The sequence below is a fragment of the Mesoplodon densirostris genome, chromosome 3, assembly GCF_025265405.1.
Source record: "Mesoplodon densirostris isolate mMesDen1 chromosome 3, mMesDen1 primary haplotype, whole genome shotgun sequence".
NCBI lineage: Eukaryota > Metazoa > Chordata > Mammalia > Artiodactyla > Ziphiidae > Mesoplodon > Mesoplodon densirostris.
The window spans coordinates 6,594,990-6,622,926 of record NC_082663.1 but is presented as its reverse complement, the minus strand read 5'-3'; the positions used below and the strand labels follow the sequence as shown (position 1 = coordinate 6,622,926).

The 27,937-nt window shown below is 41.2% G+C and overlaps 1 protein-coding gene across 3 annotated transcripts in view; it reads right to left on the bottom strand.

Annotated features, from left to right (window-relative positions):
* Positions 1-27,937, bottom strand: part of ADCY2 (adenylate cyclase 2) — a 440,892-nt gene that overhangs the window by 45,625 nt on the left and 367,330 nt on the right. For all 3 annotated transcript variants that reach the window (XM_060092712.1, XM_060092713.1, XM_060092714.1), the window contains exons 16-18: positions 25,264-25,401; positions 17,238-17,357; positions 8,439-8,608 (exon numbers count right to left, since the gene is read on the bottom strand). In XM_060092712.1, the coding sequence (XP_059948695.1) occupies positions 8,439-8,608; positions 17,238-17,357; positions 25,264-25,401 (428 nt within the window). The remainder of the gene's footprint in view (positions 1-8,438; positions 8,609-17,237; positions 17,358-25,263; positions 25,402-27,937) is intronic.

The following is a 27,937-nucleotide window of genomic DNA, read 5'->3' as shown; positions in this document are numbered from 1 at the left end:
CTTTTAGTGTCCCTATCAGGCTTTGATATCAGGGTAATACTGGCCTCATAAAGTGAGTTTGGAAGTGTTCCCTCCTCTTCAATTTTGGGAAAAGTTTGAGAAATATTGGGATTAATTTTTCTTTAAATGTTTGGTAGAATTCACTAGTGAAATCATCTGGTCCTGAGCTTCTCTTTGTTGGAGATTTTGATTACTAATTCAATCTCCTTCCTCATTATTGGTCTGTTAGGACTTTCTATTTCTTCATCATTCAGTCTTGGTAGGTTGTATGTTTCCAAGAATTTATCCATTTCTTCTCTGTTGTCCAATTTGTTGGTGTATAATTTTCATAGTAGTCTCTTATGATCCTTTGTATTTGGGTAGTATCAACTGTAATGTCTTCTATTTCATTTCTAATTTTATTTATTCCACTCATCTCTCTTTTTTCCCTAGGGCTAGTCTACCTAAAGGTTTGTTTATTTTGTTTATCTTTTCAAAAAGCAGCTCTTAGCGTCACTGATCTTTTCTATTGTCTTCTTAGTTTGTATTTCATTAATTTCTGCTCTGATCTTTGTTATTTCCTTCCTTCTGCTAACTTTGGGCTTAGTTTGTTCTTTTTCTATTTCTTTGAGGTGTAATGTTAGGGTTTTTATTTGAGATCTTTCTTTTTCTTAATATAGGCATTTGTAATTATAAACTTCCCTTTAAAAACTGCTTTTGCAGCATACTATAGGTTCTGGTACCTTGTCTTCCCATTTTCATTCATTTCAAGTTATATTTTGTTTTTCCTTTTGTATTCTTCTTTGACCATTGATTGTTTAGGAGTACATGGTTTAATTTCTATATATTTGTGAAATTCCCAGTTTTCCTACTGTTACTGATTTCTAGTTTCATACCATTGTGATTGGAAAAGATATATGGTATAATTTCAACCTTAATTTTGCTAAGAGATGTTTTATGACCTAACATATGATCTATTCTGGAATGTTCCATGTGTGCTTGTGAAGAATGTATTCTGTTGCTGTTAGATGGAGTGTTCCATATATGTCTGTTAGGTCCATTTGACCTAAAGTTTAGTTCAAGTCCAATGTTTCTTATTTGACTTTCTGTCTGGATGATCTATTGTTGAATGTGATGTATTGATGTTCTCTACTATTATTCCATTGTCATCTACTTTTCCTATCATATCTACTAGTATTCGCTTAATTTATTTAGGTGATCTGATGTTGGATGCATATATATTTATGATTTTTATATCTTCTAGATGAATTGACCCCTTTGTCAATAAATAATAACTTTCTTTGGTTTTTGTTACTGTTTTTGGATGAAAGTGTATTTATCAGATATAAGTATAGTTACCCCTACTCTCTTTTTGTTTCCACTGGCATGGAATATCTTTTTCCATTCCTTTACTTCGATCCTATGTGTGTCCTTAAAGCTGAGGTGAGTTCCTTGTAGGCAGTATATAGTTGGATCTTGTTTTTTTATCTGTATAGCCACTCTATGCTTTTTAAATGGACAATTCAATGAATTTACACTTAGAGTAAAATTGATAGGTAAGGGCTTAATAATGAATTGTTTTCTAGCTGTTTTTTTAGTTCCTTTGTTCCTTTCTTCCTTGATTTCATGTTCCTTAAAGTTTTGCATTGCTGTCTTCATATGTGAAATAGCACTCACTTCCTGCACCCTTTACTAACTGTCTGCAGGACATAAATATCTTCCTCCAGCCCTGCTAGTGCTTCTGGGGCTTTCTGGACCTTCTGTGGATACATCTCTCCACCTTTCTTGCTCTCTCTTGTGGCAGAATTCTAAGCTTGTATGCCTCCTCTCCATCCTGTAATGCACCAGACCGACTGCTGACAGTCTTCCTTTTGTTTTCCCAAACAAAACTTGCTAAAGCTCGTTTGTGGTCTCTCTCTGGCCCTCAGATTTCAGTCAGCTTTCTGTGCATGCCCACTATCTGTTGGTCCAAGCTCCCTCTCGATGCTGCCATTGGGAGGGAATATGCACAGGGAGCTGGCCACAGGGTAGGGGTTTGCATGAGGCATGTGGAACAATGAGGGTGCCCGTGAGCCAGCTGGGGAGATCTGTGGGTGAAGTGTTCCCAGCGGCTTGTGGGTGGGCTTCCTGACAAAGGCAGTAATGCAGTTAGTAGCATCTGTGTTCTCTTAAAGCCCTCTGAGAGCCCTATCTGCTCCTCTCCCAGCTTGGTAGCATACTGCACAACTGGGAAGCCAGGTGCTTACAGGAGAAGTCATAGAGTGAGAACATCTCTCCCGGACTTAAGCTGTGCCATCTTGGGGGAAGGGTGGTGTGGACAGAGTCAGGCTGTTTCTCTTACCCACTTCAGCATGTCCAAACTCATGTTTTTTCCTCCAATGATGTGCTAGAATTTCTCCTCTGAAAACCTGGACTTCTGCAAAGTCTCTCTCTTCCATGGGTCACTGGCTAAGACTGTTTTCCAGGGGGCTCCATGGCCAAGAGCTGCTGAAGCTGGATTACATGTCACTGCAGGGTCCACAGCCAGGATCAAGGTCTGTATGCATACTGTCCAACACATGGGTGGATGAGACTCCTCCTGGATCCCATATGGTGCTGGGTCCCACAGCTCCTACAAAGGCACTTTTCTCCAAGGATAGATTACAAATTATTGTTGGGGACAAACAAAAGGGATGTCTTATTCTGCCATGTTGTTGACAACACTCCTCCCCTATCTTTTTGGATCTCTACAGTTCTTCAAGGTCTTTCCAATATCACAGTCAACTCTGGGTCACTTAACCAGCTTCCAGCCAATAGGTTCACTCATTCCCTAGGTAGGCTATATGAACTTAACCTGCAAGTCTCCTTTTGGGCTTCTGGTGAGACACAATTTTCTAATAGAGAGATTTTGTAAATTCTTGAGAGCACAGACTATATTTTATTCAACTCTATGTGCTTAGACTCCAGCAATCAGGCCTGGAATATACAGGGTATTCAATAAAACTGTGCCGTGAAGACAAAGGAATGAGTGGACAAATAACTGTGTTGGTTTGAAATCTAAGGGATTTCATTTATAGACACGTTTCCTCCTCTGGCTGGACACAGATGCACTGAAATCGTCTGCAATCTTCCAAAGAAGGTGACCCAGTGTCATCCAAGGACAGATGGATCAAAGTCTCATGCTTTTTCCGAGTTATTCACAAATGCTGAGGACTGCAAACAAATTCTGGGACTGCAAACGACTAACATAATAAGGGATAAGCTCATATTTAAGAAAGAGCCCTGGAGGCAGGTGCAGGTCGGGAGAAATGATAAAAGTGGGGCTGGAGAGGTAGTGCTGGCCTTTTGCTATGGAGAAAAGATGCACCCTGATTAATGCAGTCATGGTTTCGTCCTTTGGAGAAGAGTGATTTTAAATGGGAAGCAGTTGGTGTATCTGATACCGTGGGTCTGTGCACTGGGCTTTAGCCTCATACATTGGAGAGCTGATGATAAGAAGTACATATCCTATTTAGTCTGGGGGCCCAGGCTCTCTGAAGTCTCCTTCTTCCCCTCTTTCTAAAATCAAACAAAACAAAAAAAAAACAGCCTAAAAATTGAGTATCTTCCTACAAGTGGGTCCAAATCACAGGGCATTTTCTTTTTTAGGTTAGATAACAAAGGAGCTCACTAATGGTTGCTTTTTATAGAAGAAAAGAAAGATTGGTAGAATTCGAGCAGCGCTAAGACACCTTTTTTTTGTTGGTCTTGTTAACTTAAGCAATTCAGATTACTGACCTCCTTACTGTACCTCCCAGCTCTGCTACTAGTGGTGTCAGCTACAGAGAAACAAACGTGTGTATTCCATACTTTCTGGAGATAGCACTGGCGGGGGAGGAGGGGAATTAGGAAGGGGAAGAGAAACTGAGATATTAAATTTGAAAGTAATTTAAAATATTTTCAGTATGAACTTGGATATATTATGGGTTTGAGTACAGATTTGGAATACGGTTTTCATTTAAAAGAGGAGACTTTAAAGAAATGTCAGGTGTTTGGAATACCTCTGGACCTTCTCTCCCAGAGGTGGATGCACACTGCTCCTGCCTTCTTCCTGAGCATGATTAATGCTGCAGTTCTTCCTCCAGGCTTTCAGTGAGCTCATCATCAGTTGATCCCTAGTTGGGACACTGTCAAAATGTTACAATATGCCGAATTCTAGCCATTGGGTTTTCCATGAGACACAGGAAAAACACAGAATGCAGAACCATGTTGAAGGTGCTTGACTCATGGCTCCATCGCTATGGAGCATCTCCATGGCTGTCCTTGGTATGGAGCTGTTGCTAAGGTCAGGAAGTTAAAATTATGCAGACATTTCTACCAGCAATAATTCAGAGCTTCTGAATGATGCTGGGTACTCGATATAACTGCTGCTTACTTATACACTTTATATGCTGCCCACAAAGTATTTATTTTATTAGGCTAAGTGCCCACACAGAGCTGGTTAATGTGCTGGACCCCTGGTTAACCCCTCTGTTCAAGCTCTCCATCCTCCAAACATCTTCAGAATAGAAAGCATATTTCTAGCTTTCAGGTGAATTAACATAACGGCTGGGTCCGCATGAAATGATAATATTCATCCTTTGATACTCTTCAGTTCTGCAAGGATAAAAGACACTGGAAAGATCTGACAACATCTTGCAGACTCTGTAATGAGCCTTTGCCAAGGGAAGGGAACGTGTCCTTGAAACAAAAACAGCTTCCAGCAATATCAGTGGTTTATCACGATCACCGTCACCATCACCTGTAAAACATCCTCAGTGGTGCTGGCTGAGGGCTTTGGGAGATGGTGTCATGGACCAGAATCAGGATTGTTGATTGATTGATTCAGCAAAACATCTTGTACTCACAGATGATATGGAAGACTGTTGTAAATGCCAAAGGATTAGGACATGGATTTTCCTGGACCTCCTAAATATCAGACACTTCTGAGCTTTCTTCACCAAGAGGTGATAGATCACAATCACATGATGGCAGGTGAAGTACTGGGACCTTGCTGTCCTCCATTCGTATGGATTTTTAATGGCACACCCTCTCAAGTAGACTTTTTTTTTTCTCCTGTAAAGTTGGCTTTCCGCACTCATGAATCTTACAGATTATCTTTGGTAGCCTTTTCTGAATTATCCATTGATCTGGAGTTTTTCTAGTGCATACTTTTGTTTTCTTTGCTGACCCTGCTGGCAAAAAACTCCCTGTTGGCTTGTCCGTGATCAATGTCAAATTTGGCTTGGAAAAGCCCCCTGAAACATGGTGAACTCACATATAGGACAACAACACAGTCCAAACTGTGTATTCAGAAGATGCCCCAGCAGTGCCCTGTAAAGAGAGATGCTGAAACCGAGCAGGACCCTGTGGGGCTCCTGGGCATGGAAGCTTTTCTTTGTCCTCCATTTCTTATTTGTAGGGAATAGACTCCAGCCTCTATGAACTTCCCTGGGTTCCAAAGGGCAGATTCAAACAGTTGCTAATCCAGGAAGGGAGTGGATGCATAGACAAGGGAGGAGACCACCTGAGAGCAGATCAAAGAAGGACTGTAGACCCTGCACACCCCTGATCCTTATTAGTAACCCAGCCCTTGAACTATTGCTATAAGACTCCTCCCCAAATCATCCCCAGTTGGGACTCACAGGAGCCCGGTGTGTCCCCCTCTGCCTGGCAAAGCGATAAAGCTATTCTTTTCTACTTCACTTAAAACTCTGTCCCCGAGATTTGATTTGACACCGGTGCACAGAGGCCGAGTTTTCGGCATCAACAGTGACCAAAAACAGGTCAGAAAAGGGATGGCACCAAGCATGTGACTTTGATGGCACAGACCAACTCGATCAGGAAAGGAGGTGCTGCCTGGCCTTGTGTTAAGCCAGCATTTTCCTTGAAGGGCATCTATGGCTTTGGGAGGGAGGGACGTACATTGTCAAAGCAACATCTCAGACTAGTTTTTTTTTTTTTTTATTTAAGGATCCTAGTTTCATATCTGAAAGGGTTGTGTCAGCAATAACAAACCAGATAGAGGAGGAAGAAACCTTTATCAGTTCTTTCATGGTGGAATATCTTGAATCTCAGAAAAGGGAAAGGAAACATTGACCTCAATGGGTTTTAGCACTGGCACGAGTCACATGATTAAATCATACACACACCGAGGTTGGGGAAATCAGAGGGGATTCCAAGCTGCCACTCAAAGTTCTCTCATTTGGGGTTCATTTTAAACTGCTATTAGAGAACACTTGTTAATGTTTTATGCTATTATTATGTTTTATGCTATTATTATTATGCTATTATGTCAGTAATATTCATCTTCTGGCAGAGGAATGCTTCCGGGAGTATTGTGGCAGCTCATGTAGAAACCTTAGTCAAACTCCTTCGTAAAAGTCCTATAATTATGTTTAATTTCCTTTCCTTTTTTTCTGCTCATATTCTGGGAACTGTTCTATTAATAATGAAATGGGAAATAGATAGAATGATAAGGAAGGTAACCAAAAGCGTTGCTTATTCTTTCTGTGATTAGTCAAGGAGTCATTAATAATATTTGAAGGACATAATGCTATCTCTTTAAGAACAAAAAACTAGAAGTATGTATAGCAGGTCAATATATGCAAAAGTTTCTTAATTAGGGGAGAGTTAAGACTTCACCCTTAAGATTAAAGTTCACTGAATTTACATTTCAATACATAAGGAAGTTAATTCCTGTTAATATTTCTGCGGAAGTTTGCAGGACTTAAACATGGTACGGCAGTTGCACCCATCCTAGAGAGGATGCTGGCTTACCACTGGCAGTGAAGGCAGGTGCCTGAGGCTTGTCACGTCAGCCTTACCTAGCTTTAAGGTGATTATAAAGACAAAGCCAAGAGAACACACAAAAAAGACCCTGAATGAAACAAAAGGGCTCTGAAAGTAAAACTCCTTTTCTTTAACCAAATAGCTACTTCCCTGCTGCTGGGGTTCAAATAAGAGGTGGCGTGTCTCCCTCAGATCCACAAAGTAATTCCCTCCCCATCAGAAACTTGTTAATCTAATTTCTACTTTTGCTTCGGATGTGTACCGTATGCAAGAGATTTAGATTTAATAAAGGGAAATTGAGTAGTGTTCTCAGCTGTGTGTCCAAATCGGTGATGCTACATTTACTTAGGGATTCAATACGTGCTCTCTGGATATGGTAGGGAAATGTTAAAGTGTATTTGGTTGGCAATTTTGAGAATTTATTGGAAAATTAACTTCGATTTCATTTTCCTCTTGGCTAAGGAATCATATAATTTCCTTAATACAATTATGTACTTTTGCAACTCCACTATCCTCAGCCTGACTACAGATTGTTAGGGTTTCATGGCGTGGAGGATGACAAAAATTAAATTTGGTGAAGAGAATGCGGTGCAGTTGTGTTTCTAAAAGCATTCTTATTGGGAAGAATCGTTTACACAGTGAGGTGCCCACGTTCCTGACACTGAGCTTCTATTGGTCAAGCAGCCATAAGCTGTCAACACAAACCATCTTTCCGGAGCAACAAATCTATGCAAGTATTTAAGGCATTTATTTTATGTTAAAAGAAATATAGAAATATTATGGGGGATTATGCAAAGCACTCATAGAAAAACTTGAAGTCTAGTGTGTCCAGAAATAAACCTAACACTTGATACAAAATGTGTTTTTGCTGTTAAGATGTGAGATGGAGAATATCATGATGAAAACTTCTTTTTTCAAGCAGGGAATAAATATTTATGCTTAGCTTATAGAAGTAATTTGATAACAGGAAACATTTCATAAGTCCAAGGGAGTGGACCTGGGAGGATCATTCTTGAAGCATCTAGTCCTAAGGCTGGCAGAGTAAACACAACCAATAGGATTCCCTCCACACCAGGATGTTTTAGGAAATCTCCAATAAGAAATTTTATCTTATCTCCAACAAGTTATAGTTCCATTCACTATAACTTGTGAATGGAACCACTCACTGTCCCTGTACTTTTGTGTATATGGATTCAGTTGTTCTGACCTGGGGGCCGCACTGCCCTGCAGGGCACATTCCTCAATGTCCGGAGGCATTTTCAATTGTCATGACTGGGTGGGGGGTGGATTTTGTGGCATCTAGTGGTAGAGGCCAGGGATGCTGCTCAATAATCTTTAATGCACAGGACAACGCCCTGAAAATCCTTCAGTCCAAAATATCAATAAAGCTGAATGTGAAAGAAAAGATTATTCTTATCAATATAGTACACAGTATAACACAAATCCTCTCTCTAAACCATTTCATATCTGCTGATCATGTGTGATAATACCTATTCTGTGTAATCTGTAATAAAAAACACACATTCTCTTCCCCAATCATCACTTCAAAGAAACACTCACACAGTGATTCCCAATGACAGTGTTATTGCTAATTTGTATGTACTCCATGCATACTTGTGTTACCAACATCCCATGAAAGAACTAAATAGAAGGAAGAGGAAGCAGGTTACCTCTCAAATAAGACTTGGCTGTAGTCATCCAGGATGTGGGCATGAGTGTGGAGAAAGATGATGTTGTAGCCCACCAATGCCACCATCATGATCAGCATCTTTAGCTCATAATTCACGCGCAGGAAAACCGAACAGGATATCAATCCCAGGATACAGCTGTATATAAAGTACTGGAATGGGGAAATACGTCAGATGAATACTTGGGATCTCTTCTGAGGAATGCCAAAATGAGAATTAAAATTGGGGACCACCATCAAGCTCACTTGGTCAACTCCCAAACTGACTGTGAAAGCAGATGCATTTGTCTGCTCTTTGATCCAGTGATACATGACTAAACACACTGGATTTAGAAAAGAATTACTCTTGACATGGCTTGCTCACCCAGCATAGCATGTTTAAAAAAAATCATGCATATGGCAAAATACTCTTCAGAAATAATTTTTAGAAATCTATATTGAAGCTATGTCATTATTAGTAAATGTCCTTTGCTTCTTGAAAATGAAAACAATATGGCTCCCTACATATTTACAGATTAAAACAAAATGACAGTACACAGAATCTTTTATGGGCTTTCAATGATTTAATTCATTAAGAGGATACAAATCATTACAGGTAGTTCTATTAAAGGTATAAGAAATCCTAGACATTTTATTTAAAAAGCAGATGTGTGTCAGAGGGATTATCTAGAACAGAAAGGATTTAAAAAAAAAAACTAAAAGCTTTGAACTATATTTAAGATAGATAACCAACAAGGACCTACTGTATAGCACAGGGAACTCTACCCAATATTCTGTGATAACCTATATGAGAAAAGAATCTAAAAAAGAATGAATATATGTATATGTATAACTGAATCACTTTGCTGTACTCCTGAAACTAACACAACACTGTAAATCAGCTATACTCCAATAAACTTAAAAAAACCCCAACATTCTAAGGGTTCACAGGCTTCACCAGACTACTAAAGGGTCTTTATCCCAGATAAAAAATCAATTAAGAAAACTGGAGGACATGAGAGGAATTCAGCGGTGAGTCTTCAACATCAGCAACAAGAATATGATTGAAAATAAACTGTAGCACCGTACAAAGTTAAAAAAAAAAAGAAAAAGAAGAAGAAGAAAAACAGCAAGATTTAACACTGGTTGAAAATCAATTGGCCATAAGTGTGAGGGTTTACTTCTGAACTATTAATCCTGTTCCATTGGTCTATATGTTTTTACTTATGCTAGTTCCACATTGTCTTGGGTACTGCCGTTTGATAGTAAATTTTGAAATTGAAAATCAAAACAAAACAAAACAAAAACAACAAAAAACACTAAAAGCTTTGACCTGGGTGAGTCATGACTGCCCTGAAGTAGACAGGCACCAAAGAAATCAAAGACCCCAGTGTGAGGAAGAAGGCTGGCCCGGTCCATCCTTTGTGGTCCATGGGAAGCAGCTGGCAGGCCTGCCCTGTGTTAGCACTTTTCCATTTACCACAATGGACATCATCAAGACAGGATAGCCCTGGATTCAGTTCTGCTCCAATCACTCGTTAGCGGATTTACTTTAGGCCAGTGCCCTAACTTGCATGTGTCGCAGTGGCCTCATCTGTAAAATGAGGGTAATAATGTCCTCCTTCTAGGTCACTGAGAAGAGCACATAAAGCTTGGAGTCCACGGCCCTGCAGGCCAGGAGGTGCCCGCTAAGTGGAAACAGTTGTCATTCTCACAGTGTTTGTTTGCTGGATAATGGGGTTTTAATAACAAGGGTTAGCTACTATCTTGGCGTGTCTGCAGCAGAAACAGCAGTCGGTAAAGTTTAATCACTTTAATAAAACATAGATCCCACTGATGTTTGATAAATCCTGCCTTTAAAAAATAGCTCAGTGGGGCTTCCCTGGTGGTGCAGCAGTTGAGAGTCTGCCTGCCGATGAAGGGGACACGGGTTTGTGCCCCGGTCCGGGAAGATCCCACATGCCGTGGAGCGGCTGGGCCCGTGAGCCATGGCCGCTGAGCCTGTGCGTCCGGAACCTGTGCTCCGCCACGGGAGAGGCCACAACAGTGAGAGGCCCGCGTACCACAAAAAAAAAAAAAAAAAAAAAAAAAAAAAAAAGCTCAGTGTGTAAGCTATTCCATTTTAGTTACATTATATGGGATAAGCCATGTATAAACTGCTTATTTTTGTTATTCTAGCTCTTCCTTTTATTTCCCCAGCTAAGGTCATCTACAGTCAGCCATGGGGAGGACTACTAATATTAGTGCATCAGTCCTGTTCTTGGGGGAGAAAGGAAAGTCGGAAGATGAGCCACGGTGGTCCTAGTGGGCACCTCCTTCCCTGTGAGAGGCACCCACGCAGGGATCAATGCAGATCCTCACCAGTGAGGACTGCGACCTGGCATCTCAGCTTCAGAAGGAAGACAGCAATTAACTCCCTTGGGTCCGACAAGCATTGGGTCAGTCCTCGGGAAGTAAAGCATCCCTAGGCAAGGAGCATGATGGGTGGTGGCGGCTTAGGGAATGCTGAGAGTTTGTAAGTGCAACTTCTTTGGCCACAATTCCCTGAGGTCAGTTCTCTACTATTCTGACCACTGATAACCCCATGACAGAGAATAGGAAGAGGAAAGGAGGAGAGGAAATGTGTCCTAATGGGACCATCTGGCTGGCGGAGAGGAAGAACAGAATCAAGAGGTCTGGGAGAGAGTGGATGGGCACCACCAATTCAGTCTCCCTAAAGTGGAGGGTGAGGGAGAGATAACCTGTGCTTTGAAACCAGCCCTCACGTATAGGGGACTTTGCATTATTACCTTAATGACTTAAATTAATTACTTAAATACTTAATGACTAAGTATTGCCCTCAGAGGACAGGTGTGAGGCTCAGTGATTCAGTGGACATCGGTGCTGGGACAGCTTCTGAAAGCAGCCCAGGGAGCCCCGCAAACTGTCTGGGGGTCTCTGCATTCCTGTGGGCATGTGCACAGCAACCTGACAGGGCAGGTTTCTTTCTGGTGGATCGAATAAAACACGGGCTTGCACTTTGTATGTCTTCTTTCTTTAGTTCATTTTGGGGCTCATCCACTATTAGATTTTTCACAAGTATCCATCCCCACCAAGAGTCTGAGAATCCCTGGTTTTTAACCTGGTCTTTAGTCAGCAGTCACTGTCTCACACAACTGCTCCGTAAAAGCCACAAAATCACCTTGGGAAGGCACAGCAGGCAAGGTTCCCGCTCAGCATCTCACCCTTCTACTCACAAAGCAGCTCACTGGTACAAATAAAGACATGCCTGTCCCCTGCACAGGTGACCCAAGGTAAGGAGGATGATAAAGCCCACCTTGACGAATTCTTGTGAAGATTAAAGAAGATAATAAAAGTAAAGCGCACAGAATAGTGCCTGGCCCATGGGAAGCCATATAAATTCTGCTATTATTGTTATAAACTGGAGCTCTTTGTAAAACTTTTTATTTTATTTTTCTTCTTTTTTTTAAAAAAATATTTTATATTGGAGTATAGTTGATTAACAATGTTGTGTTAGTTTCAGGTGTGCAGCAAAGTGACTCAGTTATACATATACATGTATCTATTCTTTTTCGAATTCTTTTCCCATTTAGGTTATTACAGAGTATTGAACAGAGTTCCCTGTGCTATACAGTAGGTCCTTGTTGGTTATCTATTTTAAATACAGCAGGTGTACACGTCAGTCCCAAACTCCCGATCTATCCCTCCACCCCACCCTAAAACATGATTTTAAAAAGGATTCTGCTGCTAAAATTCTGCTGAAAATCATCATTGGAATGCACATTATCAACAGTTCAGCCTAAGTGAATGAGTAGCAGAATAAGGAGCCCTTTACATGAGTGTGTGTGTGTGTGTGTGTGTCAATGTGTGCATGTGCATTTCGGGGGATTGGGGGCAGTAGGATTCTAAAAGTTTTCTGAAACACCCCTAGTTTGAAATATGTGCCAATACCTATAAAATATGTCTATGATTTCACATTTTAAAATTCATTCTTAGGCTTTTAAAGGGTTAGGGTTACACATTTCAGGGTTAGGGTTACTAAAATACATATGTTATGTAAGTAGCCTTTTAGTCCATTTTCTATTAAATAAGTCTTTCTAGAAGGCTTGGAGGCCATGTGCAAGGTGATGTGGGAATTCATTAAAGGTAGGTTGGGACCCTGAAGGTAGCGACAGAGGGAATGTGTGAATAAGGAAGAATAACAGGAGAAGGCGAGGCTGGGATCCCTGAAGAGCAGCTGCCTCTACTACATAAGGTAGCCCTACAGGGAGGTCACTGGATGTCAAGAGCTCTGGCTGTAGGCTCCTGAGCTGAGTTCTATTAGGACACTATTACTAAGAACCTTATTTTTATATAGTTTTAATAGTTAATATAATTACTAGTTAATTTTTTTTTTTTTTTTTTTTGGTGGTACATGGGCCTCTCACTGTTGTGGCCTCTCCCGTTGTGGAGTACAGGCTCCGGACTCACAGGCTCAGTGGCCATGGCTCACAGGCCCAGCCGCTCCGCGGCATGTGGGCTCTTCCCGAACCGGGGCATGAACTTGTGTCCCCTGAATCGGCAGGCGGAGTCTCAACCACTGCGCCCCCAGGGGAGCCCTATTAGTTAATATTTTTATTAAGTATTATTTGTTAATATTATTTAAATATCATATGTTACTATTACTTAATATTAGGTAACTAAGTTAAAATTGGTTCATATAGTTAATAATACTTTTCATATATTAATCGATGAAATGAACTTGCAGTTTGACACCAAGGGAGAAGCCACTGTCATCTTTGGCAATTTACTTAAGTACCATTTGTTTTCAGTTTCCTCACCTGGAAAACAGTTATTCCAATATCTAACTCACAAGGTAGTTTTGTGGATGAAATGATATAAATGCCTGATATAGTGTGAACTGCCTACATGGAAAATATTCTTTCTGGTTGATTTTGTTGGACATTTTTAAATGACTTTTTCTCCTGCTACAGAAATAATACATCTGGTGTTAAAAATTAGGAAATATACAAAGGACACATATAAAAAGTAAGCATCTCTTAAAATTCCCAACATCCAACTTGACCCATGATTAATTAATTGTTTTGAATATCTTTCCAGCTTTTATTTTTGGTATATGTGCTACTTGTTATTGGTATTATTATTTTAGAAAATTGGGAATGGATTTCTTGGAATGTTTTTAAATGATACTTCTCACTTAATAGCTTATAAGTATATATTTCTATGTCATTAAATAGTTTTCTACAACATCTTTTGTAGTGGCTGGATATAATCTTATTGTATGTTCATAACAAAATTTGTTTAAACAGTTAAATTTATTCTAAATTTTAGGTTGTTTGCTTTCTTTTCCTTTCTTTTTTGTTATTGTTACATAAACCTTTCAACAAACACCCTGGTAGCTAAATCTTTGCACCTTTAAAATTACTTTCTAAAGTTAGTATTGCAGAGTGAAAACTATGGCTGTTTCTATGCTTCTTTTTTTTTTTTTTTTAAGATGTTGGGGGTAGGAGTTAATTAATTAATTAATTAATTTTTGCTGTGTTGCATCTTCGTTTCTGTGCGAGGGCTTTCTCTAGTTGTGGCAAGCGGGGGTCACTCTTCACCGCCGTGTGCGGGCCTCTCACTATCGTGGCCTCTCTTGTTGCAGAACACAGGCTCCAGACCTCCAGGCTCAGTAGTTGTGGCTCACGGACCTAGTTGCTCCACAGCATGTGGGATCCTCCCAGACCAGGGCTCGAACCCATGTCCTCTGCATTAGCAGGCAGATTCTCAACCACTGCGCCACCAGGGAAGCTCTCTATGCTTTTTGATGACTATTATGAATGGCCATTAAAGTTAGTATTGCAGGGTGCAAACTATGTCTGTTTCTATTCTTTTTGATGACTATTATAAATGGCCATTAAAGTCAGTATTGCAGGGTGCAAACTGTCTGTTTCTATGCTTCTTGACGACTGTTATAAGTGGCCATTAAAGTCAGTATTGCAGGGTGCAAACTATGTCTGTTTCTATGTTTTTTGATGACTATTATAAATAGCTATTAAAGTCAGTATTGCAGGGTGTAAACTATGTCTGTTTCTATGCTTCTTGATGACTGTTATAAATGGCCATTAAAGTCAGTATTGCAGGGTGCAACCTATGTCTGCTTCTATGCTTTTTGATGACTGTTATAAATGGCCATTAGGAAGAGCTGTATCACTTTTTACCTCCTGCATCAGCGCCTGTGGATGCTCCTTCGCATCCACTGTCAACCTCAGGCGTCATATACAATGAGGTTTGAGAGTAATAATGCAGACATCATGCACATCCACAAACGGCTTTCCCAATGTTCCTTCCAATCTATTAAGAGGGAAGCCAGGATGTCTCCAGGCTCCTCTGGGACCCCTAAACTCATGAGTTAATAATGTCGTTTCTGTACAGACAGTACATGAGCACGAGGGGCTTCCTTGGCAAAGCCCATCATAATCCTCTTTCTGAGGACTTATTATTGGAACAATAGTAGCCTGTTGATTAAGTCTGACCTAGATTTTGAAAAGTCTACTGTGTGCTTTTTCAGAATCATTGAAGGTTGAGGAAATGTTCTTTTTTTTGCCATTTTTGGGTTTCTAATGATTTTCTTCTTCTGAAAATAAGATATCATGCATAGACGTACTTAAATGAAATTCAGGATGATGACCTTATTCCTGTTAGGGGGGCCAAGGACAGTGAGTTGTTCAACCCAAAAATATTGGACGGAGAGATTTTCTTAAAAAGATGATCTGCCAGCTATACTTTCCTTTCCTATGAAGATGCATATTTACTGTAAGTTGTTAAAGTGCCTTATGAATGCAGCATGGGGATGGTTTGGAGGCTCGTCCTCCCTCCAGGGGCCGATGGACCATGTGTGTGCTAATACCATCCATCCAAGGAGGAAAAGCCAGACCACACAGGTAGTTTGAATCATTCTCTAAAGAATGGGGTTCCAAACTGCCCACAGTGAGGTCACAGCCAGTAAACCCTCATCATGAATCCCATCCCTCACTTTTCACATAACTGAAGTAGAAAAGACGGTGTCCAGTCCTCCCTGGGGTTCACAATAATGCCTAACATGAAGGCCAGGACCCTGTGGATACAGGACGAAGCTTATGCCATCCTCTGTTCCTGAGTCTGTGGGGACATTGCTATGGACTCCGGTTAGCTGTCATGGCTTAAAGGAACACCAGATGCCCCTGCTCTCTGTACACAGAGCTGTGAGTATCCCAGGAAATTGAAATGATGACATGGGGAAAAGGATCAAAGCCTAATATCAAAGGGAGAAAGAAAGGAAGTTTCCTTTATCACCAGAGCTAATGGAGTTTTAAAAAAAATTGGTAGAAAAATTTTAAAATATACATATTAAATGACCAATTTCAGTGCCTGGAATATGTGAGACAAATGAAATGGGAAGAATCTATGTTACCTTTAGATGATTATTCAGAAAATGGAAAGGAGAGTATCAAAATTATTGTGTTTTTGCACAAACAATTCATGGAAGAAAGAAGTTATTAAGCAGTAAATAATTGATTTAACTCCTTTCACTTAAATGACTGATGTGTTAGTAAGTTTTGAAATTTCAATCTAGGCCCTTAGTAAGGGCTAGTTAGTAAGGAGTATTTGAAGATACAATTGCTGGACAGCATTTGCAGCCAAAGAAGAGGGAGAAATTTGAGCTGCAGTCCCTGTCATCACAGAGTCAGGAAGCTAATGTTAATTCACCAGAACAATTAGCAAAATCTATAAGCAACAATTCAGTGACATACAATCGAATGCTACATGCTGGGATACATTCTATAAAATGTAGCATTAAGATAAATTGATGCAGCCACTATGGAAAATAGTATGGAGGCGCCTCAGAAAACTAAAAATAGAGTTACTATATGATCCTGCAATCCCACTCCTGGACATACACCCAGATAAAACTATAATTCAAAAAGATACATGTACCCCTATCACAGCACTATTCTCAATATCCAAGACATGGAAGCAACCTAAATGTCCATTGACAGATGAATAGATAAAGAAGATGTGGTACATATACACAATGGAATATTACTCAGCCATAAAGAAGAATGAAATAATGCCATTTGCAGTAACATGGATGCAACTAGAGATTATCATACTAAGTGAAGTAAGTCAGACAGAGAAAGACAAATATCATATGATATCACTTATATGTGGAATCTAAAATATGACACAAATGAAATTATCTATGTAAAAGAAACATACTTACAGACATAGAGAACAGACTTGTGGTTGCCAAGGTGGGAGGAGGGATGGAGTGGGAGTTTGGGGTCAGCAGATGCAAACTAGTATATACAGAAGGGTTATATAACAAGGTCCTATGGCATAGCATAGGGAACTATATTCAATATCCTGTGATAAACCATGATGGAAAAGAATATGAAAAAGAATATATATATATACATATATATATATATGTATAACTGAATCACTTTGCTATAAAGCAGAAATTAACACAACATTGTAAGTCAGCTATACTTCAATAAAAAATAAATTAAAACGTCGCATTAAGAGAATTAAGGCACGAGTCATCCATGAGAGCCTCAAAATTCCATTGAAAGTTTCCACATATGGTCTAATCGGTGCCCGTTGGCTGGGACTTTCTGCTGAAGGCTGGTAATTTTTATCCAGTCAGGACATACTCAGATATGGAATCTGAAGAAGAAAAGTCAAGTCTACAACAGATGAGGTGCAGGCCACGGCATTCAATACATAACAGCATACAGGAAAACAACAAAAGCAATAATAACGAGGGAGATGTTCTTACCGGCAGGAAAAACAAATTTTGCGCACGCAGCATTGCTACCTGACTATATAAGGCAGGAAGACTTGTGTTCGACGCATTGGCAGTTGGAAGAATTGTCTCCTCTGACTCGCTCAGGAAAAACTGCAAAGAAAGCATTTTTACAATGAATTAGTGCAAAGGAGAGTAAAGAGTGAGCAGGTGGGTGCTAAGTTTATTAATGACGTGTTTTGTCACCTCCGTGAGCAGGATTGTGTGGGCAACTCAGCATCTTTACTTCCAGTGCGAATCCCTTCATCTTCTCTTTGAGGCTTTCAGAATTTCTATTGAATAAGTAAATAACTCTTGTTGTGCTCTGCACTTCATAGTGAACTCCAGAACTCCCGAGGTGATGTTAAAGACAACAGAAGCACCTTGTTAAATATAAATTTTAAAATGAACCAAGGACACGGCAGAGGGTTTGGTTAGAATTACGACCTGATATCACAACCCTCACACTTTCAATTCTTCAGCAGGAGATTGGAGTCTTCACAATGTGTTTTTGCAGGATCTTCACCATCATGGCTCAAACGTTAAATGAGTCAATGCAGTTATATGAGTTTTTTTTATATTAAGAAAATAATTTTATGGGAAAAATGCAGTAACTGGCATCAACAGTTGTCTCTATTATTTGTGAGTGCTTGGTATCTCAGGATCATGAGGGATTGAATTTGGAAAGGAAGGATGCTCTTAGGACTATTGGAAAGGGGGTCCTGATTTAAAAAGAAAAGAAGTAATCCTGAGAAAATAAAAATGATTAGCTCTTATGTAATGGTCAACAATACCAGCACCCAGAAGGAAAGTGTCAACCAGTTCCAAGGTAGGAAAAATTCGATCTCTTTCTGTTTCTCTCTCCCTCTCTCCCCCTCTCCCTCTCTCTCTCTCTCTCTCTCTCTCTCTCTCTCTCTCTCTCTCTCGCTGGCTCGCTCTCCTTCTCTGTCTCTGTCTCTGTTTCTCTCTCTTTCTGTCTCTTTCCTAGACGAGCTGCAGCACAAACTGTTTAGGTAACCAAGGATCAGTTACTTTCCATACCACGGCTGCAGGTCAGAGAAGTGCTCAGTGAAGATGAACTAGAGAATCACTCAGGCCAGGTTCCCTTAAGAAAGAGATTCATCCCATCCATGAAACTAGGCTAGGTCTTCAGCACAGGGTTAACCGTCCATATTCCAGGTCTAAAAAGTAAAACTTCCCTGTAGAGTTTCAATGGTTGCTTTTGTTTCCTTCCTTTCTTTGGTTTGTTTCCTTTGATGGCAGAGTTCTTGTCAAATACCTACAGTAATTTACTTAGGTAAATAAGAAGGCATTTAAATAAATATATAGATATATTTAAATATACTAAATAGTATATTCTTAAGAACATTTCCTCTGAGATTCCAAGAATGATACTAGGTACAGTGTTTTTGCCCATTATATCGTTTGATAAAATGCTGATTGAAAAGTCAAATAAATGTAGTAGATTTCTTTATTTACTACTAAAGAATTTATCAAAAATGTCACAACCCCTGGCTGAAATATCAATGTGCTAATTATTTGGAAAAAAATATATCAGGAAAAGAAATGAAGTAATTGCTTGGCAAACATAAGGTTCCAAAATGTTAAAAATTTAGATTTGACAGACCCAACATACAATTGATTTAAATATTAAAGAATCAAGATACGACAAATAAGAGACTGTTTAGCTTGATAGGTTACTAGTCTCAGGCACCTGAGATCTTAAAATAATTTTTAAAAAACTTCTTGATTATATCAGCATATAAAGAAGAAACTAAATTCTTGCTGTACAAAGAGTAGAAATATATCCTGTGAAAGTTTTATCTTGCAAGGCCGCGCTGCAATAATAAGATGGTTTGAACTTGAAAAACAGTGGAGAACTTTAAGCAATACATCAGGAATGCTTCATTAACCCCCTTCTGCTACTTTTTTCTAGTGTTTAATTAACTACCCCTAAAATCAAGAACCTCTTCATTCTGTCTATGTGGCATCACACTGCAGTTTGGAATCAATTTTCCTCTTCTGTCCTCTTAGTCACTTTAAAATAACAAACTCCTAATTACAGCCGGTCCAAGCTCGAGGGTTATCAATCCACATCCCTGTCCCTTCCATATTAAAGTGCCACAATCTTCTGCACAGAATGATTTCCTAGTAACATAATTATTTGGGGGAACGCCTCTCTATCTATTTTAATATTCTACAAACTTTGTCATAATTGGGAAAACGATACCCTCATCCTGGACAAGATATCCTAACTAAGTGCCTATTTTTAGCCCTAGTTCCAAATTTTACATTTCCCAGGCAATGTGAAACATCTCAGAATTAAGTTTTTCAAATAATATTAAATTGTGAACATGTGATTTAATACCGTGTTAATAGACTGATAAGATCATTGCTTGTCATTTGGTTGGAAATAGAAGTAATTAACTAATTAGAATTAGATTACCAATTAACTACTAGTTAACCACGGCTAACTCCTTGTCTATGTGGCTCACAAAGCTGGGCTATTTATAATATTCTCTGGGAAGTTTCTCGGAAAAGTTGCAAAATGGTGTGAGGCATCACATGACGACATTGTCAAAATGTCAGGAAAAAAAAAGGCAGAGGATTTGAGTTTCTCAGACATGGTTCTAAACAGTCAGTTGGAAACTAAAATGGAACAAAACACGCAGGCTTTTTGCAATTTTCTACCCGAAACCCTCTATTTGAAAAAAAAGTCTGGATAACTGGTTGTTTTTTTCCACTTTTTATTGGGGGGTTTAGTGAACACCGGGTATTTTAAATGTCCTGGTAAAATCTCACAATTCATTTTAAATAAACCTGACCTGGACATTTCATCATTTATATTAGTGTGTAACAAGAGTTAAAGGAACACCATTCCTGTTGACCCCAGCTCTTGTAAGGGCTGTGAAAATTCAGCCTCGGGATAAACATTAGGGACTAAAAATCCATGTGGAGGCTCAGTGTGTAAGGGTCCATCCACACAGTCAGTGGCAGAGGGAGCTCGCGGGTGGCCTCAGCCCTCACATCATCCCTAAGGCTTCTCTCCTCTCTGAGGTAAAGAGAGTGATGGTGGTGATGATAGAAAAGTAGTTAATAAGGGCTGTTTGCCACTGGCTGGAAAAATCCAGGGCAAACTGAGACGTCCCCCCGCTGTGGAGGGACTGGGCATCAAAGCGAAAATGAGAACCTTAAAAACATTATTGGAAGTGAAATAAACCAGACACAAAAAGACAAATATCATGTAATCTCATATATGCGAGGTATTCTAGAATAGGTAAGTTTATCGTAACAGAAGGCAGAGTAGAGGTTACCAGAGGCCAGGGAAGTGGGGAGTTATTGTTCATGGGTACAGACTCTGAGATAATGAACAAGTTCTGGAAATAGATAGTGGTGATGGTTTGCATAATACTGCAAAGGTACTGAATGCCCCTGAATTGTACACTTGAAAATGGTTAAAACGATAAACTTTATGTTATATATATTTTCCCCAAAGGAAAAATAACAAACATTGAAAACAGAAAAAGAAAAAAAAAAGAAAAAAAAAAGGAAGAAAACATTTTTTCCTTGTCCCTAAAAGAATGCTTCAAAATCACAGGAGCTACAGAAGAGGATGTGAATGTGCTGTGACTTTAAAAAGATGAAGTTTCCTGACAGAGAATCATCCTCCCAGTGACTTAAGCAAAGCTTGCTCATGAAGGCAGCCCCTCGCCTAACTCCCACATAAAAGAGCTGCTCTTCCCTGGAATGTGAGTCCAGCACTTGGATTAGCCTCATGGGTTAATCACTGCTAAGAAAGAGCAAAACTACAACGTGGGGATAGGGCTCAGTCAGTCTAGGAACTGTATTCTTAGAAGAAGTACCAAGATAAGTTTAAAAGCTATACAGTTACTACATTAAATAGAAACCTCTCCTGGATGGAGGTTTGAAGTGGGGCTAGGAGAAAAGGCACAGAAACACCACTAGGAGCATTTGACCGTGTGCAGGTAAAGACTACCCGCCTCCCCAGCAGGAGGGGTCATCTTCCCAGAATGTGAGAGAGGCACCTGGAGCCCACTTCCCTGGCGTGGCACCCCAAAGATGGTCAATTCTACCAGTCCAGGTCTCAGTGCTGCTCTGGCACCCCCTGGTGATGTGTGTGACCCAAGGGACGTCACAGCACCATGCAGTGTGGCTGGGGATGCAGGACCTTGTGTCTACCTTATGCAGTCAAAATGCAATAGGTCGGGGATCCAAATAGCTGGAGAGGATTTCTCTGTAAATCATCAGATGCGTTCAAAGATGGCACCCTGATGGACCAGTCCTTCCCCTTCTGTGATGAATAAGAAATGACAAGAAAGCTCAAGATCTAGGGAAAGTGATTTCTTTTGTCTACCTAATGTTGCATTTCACACTGTTTTGTGATGTTTATTTGAAATAAATACAAGGAGAACATCTGTATGGGAGGGAACCACTAATTTCACCAGGTATCAAGAAAAATAATGGAAAGAAACAAATTAATTTAGCTTGTTCCTTGTCCCGCAGCCTCTGATACCAAGGGGCAGCTCAGTGCGTGGAGCCTTATTTCATTCTTTCTCAAAACTCATCCATCATACTTTTAATGTGTGTCCCATAGACTTCTTGACCTCACTTGGCAATGCACTTCCTTCTTTCTGAGGAAGGAAAATGACACTGGAAGACGTGTTTCTGGTACAGAAGATATATTTCTTCTTTCCAAAGGGATTGCAGTTACTGTAAAAATATCTACTCCTAAATGCTGAGCTCATGCAACATTTATAGACAGTGATTGAACTGCCCATCAATCACTAATTATCCTAGGAGAAACACAACCAGCTTTGAATAAGATTTGTTTCGCACTTCGAGTCTATCTTTTAAAAACTAGGTAATAAATCCTGGTTTTATAAGGTCAAATTGGATTTCATGAAATATGTTTTCTTTCTTAAAGGGTTGCCTGCTTACACATTCATTCATTCATTCTCTCATTTAATAATTACGGAACGGCCCCTCCTTACATAGAGGGTGCTTTCCTAGGACACATGAAAAAATAAATAAGTAAAACACCCCTCGCTCTTAGGTGTGTGGATGTTGTGTTACATGTGTTACCATTCAGGACATGTGCACAGGTGAGTGCACAGGTAAATGAGTGCACAGGTGAGTGCACACGTAAATGGGTGCACAGGTGAGTGCACAGGTAAATGAGCACACAGGTGAGTGAACACACTCTTGAGGGATGAGGAGACTTGATTATAAGGGCACAGGGGGCCAACACTCGTCAGGGCAACGGAACACACTCGGTGTCTGTTAGAACCGCTCAGAACTCTAGCTAGTGTTGTCCTTCAAGTGTGTTCTGTTTCTTCCAGCCCCACCCTCTCCTCCTTCATGGTGGAGCTCACTTCTGTCCCAGCTATCTCCTGCAGCTTGATTTACCAATCTCTTCTTGGAGCTTGCTGGCACTTTCTCCTGGACAGCTGGATCTCAGAGCAACAGGACTAACACACACATGCCTGTTACAAATTCCAGCATGAGGAAACCATTTCGGGAAATGCTCATGTTTCTCCAGTCTCTCACCACTGTCCTTTGTGTCTCTGTCCATCTTCCTCTGTGGTGATAGATTCATATGCTCATGCAATAGACACGATACTGCCTGTGCAGGAAACCTAGGGGTCCTAACGGCTAGTGATGTACTTGCTGAAAGGCTCTTCCAGGAAAGGCCCTCTTGTCTAGTCTTCAGTCCCTCATGTCACATTCCTCACCCTGAGGGCTCCCCTGCTCTGGTGACAGCTCTGGGGCCACAGTCACAATATCCTTGGGTCATCACGCAGAGAGCCCTTGGCCCACCGTCTGGGGCCCTGGTGAGCACGTGCCTCAGGCTGACTGCTACCAACCTCCCCTGGAGCCCTTGCAATCTGAAGTCCCTCCTGAGCAGGGTATTCTTGAGGGAACTACCTGTCCAGACAGGGCACCATGTCCCAGCTCTTCCCCAGTCAGTCCTGACAAAGCCCTTGTTGGAAATAAATGATGTCACGGTCTAGGTATGCCTGAGACCTAGAAGAGGAGGCCTCCATCCCTGGAGGGAAGGTCTTATCATCCCTGGAGCAGAAAGACAGACTCAGATGCTGTGAATGTCCAGGAGGAGGGTGATGAGCCTGGGGAGAAGTCCGGGAGGAGGGCCAGGATGGTGGAGTTGTCATGGTGAACTTGACACAGCAAGAGAGCTCCACATAGGAACACAGGCTGGTCCTGGGGAAGCCTGCTGGCTGCATGGGCTTGACAGCCGAGCCCTCTCCCCCAAACAGACACCATTAGTTCTAACTGCACAGGGGCAAGTGGGAGCAGCCCCTTCCTGAGCTGACCTCTGAGGCTGAGCAGGTGGGTAGAGGAAGGCGAAGTCATGGTGACACCTCTCACTGGTCTGTGCCTGGGAGGACCTACAGTAGGGCCCGACCTCATGTCCTTTCTCAGGGGAGTTCCTACAGCGAGCTGGGGCATGTAGTTAAGTGAGGTGGGAGAAGCCAGCTCACATGTCCTCCAGTTAAGCACACGGGAGGACACCCAGGAATCCATACCCAACCTCCTGATGGGCAGGAAGTGGGAGGAAGGAGGGCAAGCTAAGGCTTCTCTGCCACCTTCTTTCCAGGTGCCCTTAAGATGGACTTCAAGGCAAAATGAAGTGGAGGAAGGGGCCCTCCCACCTCTGCAGCTGGCACCCCAGCCCATCTGCCTTCCAGCTGGCATCACCCTCACCTGAATCTCCAGGTGTGTCTGGAGAAACTATATGACCCACAGTACAACACTGAGGACAAATCCCAAGCAAATATTCAAGGTCCTTACCTACTCTTTCAGCCTTATTATTATTATTTTTTTTTTGCTGCTACTTGGTACACATTTCTCTCTCTTCTTTGTCCTAGATGCCAAATGCCCCCCTTCCTTCTCATCTTTCATCCACCATCTGGTGGAAGTCCATCTGCCCATCCTTTAGAATCCTGTCCCGCAGCCTGGCTCCCCTGTCCTTGCCCCCTACACACTTCCATGGTTGGCTCGCAGATGCTTTTATAAGTTTACCCAGCTGTCGGTCTCCTAAACTCCACCGGGAACCCCTGGGAGGCAAACTGTCTTTGGGTTCTGAGGATCTAGTGATGTACCAGGTGCATATTTATGCTCAATAAATAAATATATTTTTTGCTGAATGAATGCTCATTAGTCTCACCTATGAAAACTATGTCTTTATCATGTAACACACACGCCTCTTCTCCACAACCTGGTTTTGTGTTTCCGGAAGGCAAGGAGTATACTCATGACACTGCAGTTCCAACACTAGTAAAGCACCCAACATGTGAAGGAAATTAACACCTATGGTTGACGGTGATGATGTCAGAATAATCATAAAGTTGTGTCTCAATGTGCACTGATTACCTAAGTGTCTATTTTTAAGGCCATACCAATAGTAATATTGATACAGTAAGAGTGACCACTGGTTCAATATTTACCAAATACCTCATGTTGTCTTAAGTGTGCTCAGAGCATTGGTCCATACCTTAAAAATCCACCTTGGCAGAGAAGTGTGAGTTCTCACTGAGAACTAAAAGAAGTTCTCAGTTTTCTCATGAGAAGTGAAGTGGAGGCTGTGGAAGTGTGTAATGAAAATTCTCCAAAATTGAACAGCTGGTAAGGTGGGAGCTGATGTTTGAAATCAGGCCATTTAAACCCCAGAGCAGGACACCTTTCCCACTGCACTCTCCTTAATTTGCTGGTCCTGTTACCCCTGGCTGATCACCCTGCTGACATTTGGTGGCATTTCTTTAGCCGGAGCCAAGACAAGCTATGAGGTAGGAAACTGGGGGAAGGAGCCTCCCTCCCTCGCGGTGGTTTCCCCAGTCTGCATCCTTTTCCCTTAGCGAAGCCGCTGCTGCAGCGGTTGAGGGCTGAATTGAACAGGCAGCAATTGGTGTCACTGAAGGAGCTGTGGGAAAGGTTTCCAAATCCCATGAGACAGGCACCCCCCGGCGAGGCCCTGACTTACCATGTTGAACACGGCCATGGTTAATATGATGGCCGTGGTGATGACCGTCAGGGAGATCCGAGGCCAGGGGCGGTTGGCGATGATGCCCGACGACTTTAAAAGCCACAGGAGAGAGGCAGACGCTTTTTTGCTGCATTGCTGGGAGGACAAAGGAAAAGAAATGCGTTGTTATTTTACGTATTTTCTCAAGTTTCTCAAGGATGTTTAAAACCACAGGATGCATCGATACTCTTCACAGATTGAAGAAGTAGACTATGTTGGCATCATTGTTACAAATTAGGAACAAATTAATTACGTTTCTATGACAAATTAGGATGTGCTTGTATGTCCTTTAAGAGAGTCCTGAAATTATGTTTAAAAATTCTTCTGGTAAAGGAAAAATACGCCAGGTAATTAAACCACTCTGGGTGATGTGTTGGGTCTCAGATCACAGCTGTGAGGAGGCAGGTTTCATAAATTCAGGTGATTTACGTAGAAAGCGATCAACACGCAGCTAATCCTAAGAATACAACCGGACCATAAAATAGTTTGGTGCCTGTACCTGTGAAGACAACAGCCAGCGTTCTCAGCTGAGGCTTGTGGTGATGGCTTGACCTCATCCTGTCCTGCGAGGGCCTCCTCCACATGGAGAAGCTCTACTTTTTGTTATAAACATTTTTATTTTTGATTGTGTTAGAAACTGTAAAATGGACCCTCTAAACTATTTTTAAGTGCACAGTTCAGTAGTGTTACTGCATCCACACTGCTGTGTTACAGATCTCTAGAGCTGTTATCTTGCACAACTGAGACTCCACACCCACGAAACAACTCCCCTTTCCCCCAGCAACGCTATGCTACTTTCTGTCTCTAAGCTTCTGTGCAGTCTAAGTACTCATGTAAGTGGAATCATGCAGTATTTGTCTTTCTGTGCCTGGTTTACTTCCGTTGGCATAATGTCCTCTGGGTTCATCCACGCTGTAGCCTGTGACAGGACTTCTTTCTTTTTATAAGGCTGAATAACCTTCTATGTAGAGGCCACATTTTGTTTATCCATTCATCTCTTGTTGGACACTGGCATTGGCTACAGTGAATAATGCTGCACTGATCAGCATTATAGTTTCTAAGAAGCTCTTTTCATGTGGAAGGAACTGAGGTCTTTATAGAATGACAGTCAGCTTTCCCTCACCATCTTCTGTGGGCCAGACTCTGCTCTGTGGGAACTCAGTGATGGGCTAAACTCACTGAGGCCTCAAGGTTTCCTGGGGAAGCAGAATCGTGATGTTCACCTTTGTCCTGGCGGTGAGAGAGCAGAGGAGGGAGAATCCTAACCTGTGGGTAACACAAACCTGGCCAGTGCCAGGTATCCCGGTACCCACTGGAGTGGGTATTTACATATGTTATCTGATCTGACAGGCATTCTTAAGAGTTCTCTAGGGATCTAAATTTTAACTTCACGCAAAAGGGACTGTGGATCCGAGGTCATGTGTCCTGGAACCATTAAAAAAAAAGGTATCATTTCGAAAAAATTCAGAAGGAGGAATAAATATACACCTATACACTTTTGACTTGCACTAATAAGTTAATATAATGATAAAACTGTTGAGACAGCAATAAAATTCAAATAGAGAATATTCCTTAATAGCACTAATAAACAGTGCTTTTATTTCTCAACCTATTTCACATTTTCTTTCTGCTTTATTCTTTAAAGTATTGTTGACATAAGCACTGCAATTTGTTAACTGTTGATACAACAATTAAATGAGACTGTGTGATACTGGCTGAGAGGTAGTGAGAAAGGTAACCGGCCCTGTGGCTCCGCATCAAGTCCCTATAGCTGTTAAACTTTCCGCAAGTTAATTACCCTATTTGGCCTCAGTTTCTTCATCTCTAAAATGAGAATAATAGTGCCTGCCTCGAGGTTTAAATTAGGTACGTAAGGTGCCCAGAACAGGACATATGTGTTAACTCTTCTTATATTTGTGAAGAAAACATAATATTTCTCAGAAACATTTTAGTGACTAAAAATTTATTTGCTCTACATCTAGATGAACAAAAAAACATTTTTCCCTTCCATTCCACTATAGTCTTTTTTTTTTCCCCTTCAGCTCCTGATATAAAGAGATGCAGAACGTTTGTCTACAGCATACATCCCTCACTGATGTAGAATTCCAGGACAGCGTTTAGGGCTCAGTCCTTGGGCAGATTCTCTTGGGTCTTTCTCTGGTTTCTCCTACATCTTGTCTGGGAGAATGGGGCAGTGCTGCCCTGGATTCTGGGGACTGCCAGGAGCTGAATCACTGGCTGGCAACCAGGCTCTGCAGAGCATCTTCCCACCAGCAACTCAGGGGGAGCCAGATTTATGCCATAAGCTTCTTCCCCAAAGCAGGGTGTGGATGGGGGTTGGTGGTGGCGTTAAGTCTGTTTTCCAATGAGATGCCCTGTAATGCTGTGAACATGCAGTATCTTTCAGGGTCACACGGCTAGAGGACACCCACCTGAAAGTGTACCACTATCGTTCAATGCATGCTACTTTGAATAATATTAATACCACAGACCACAGTCAGATCTGCATTCTGGAAGAGAAGCTATAAGAGTAAAGAGCAGAGATTCAGATAGAATATCATAGTCATCCAGCTCTTATTCCAGTAGGAGATGATGACATTTGGCTGGATTCTGGCAAATTAAGGCAATATTT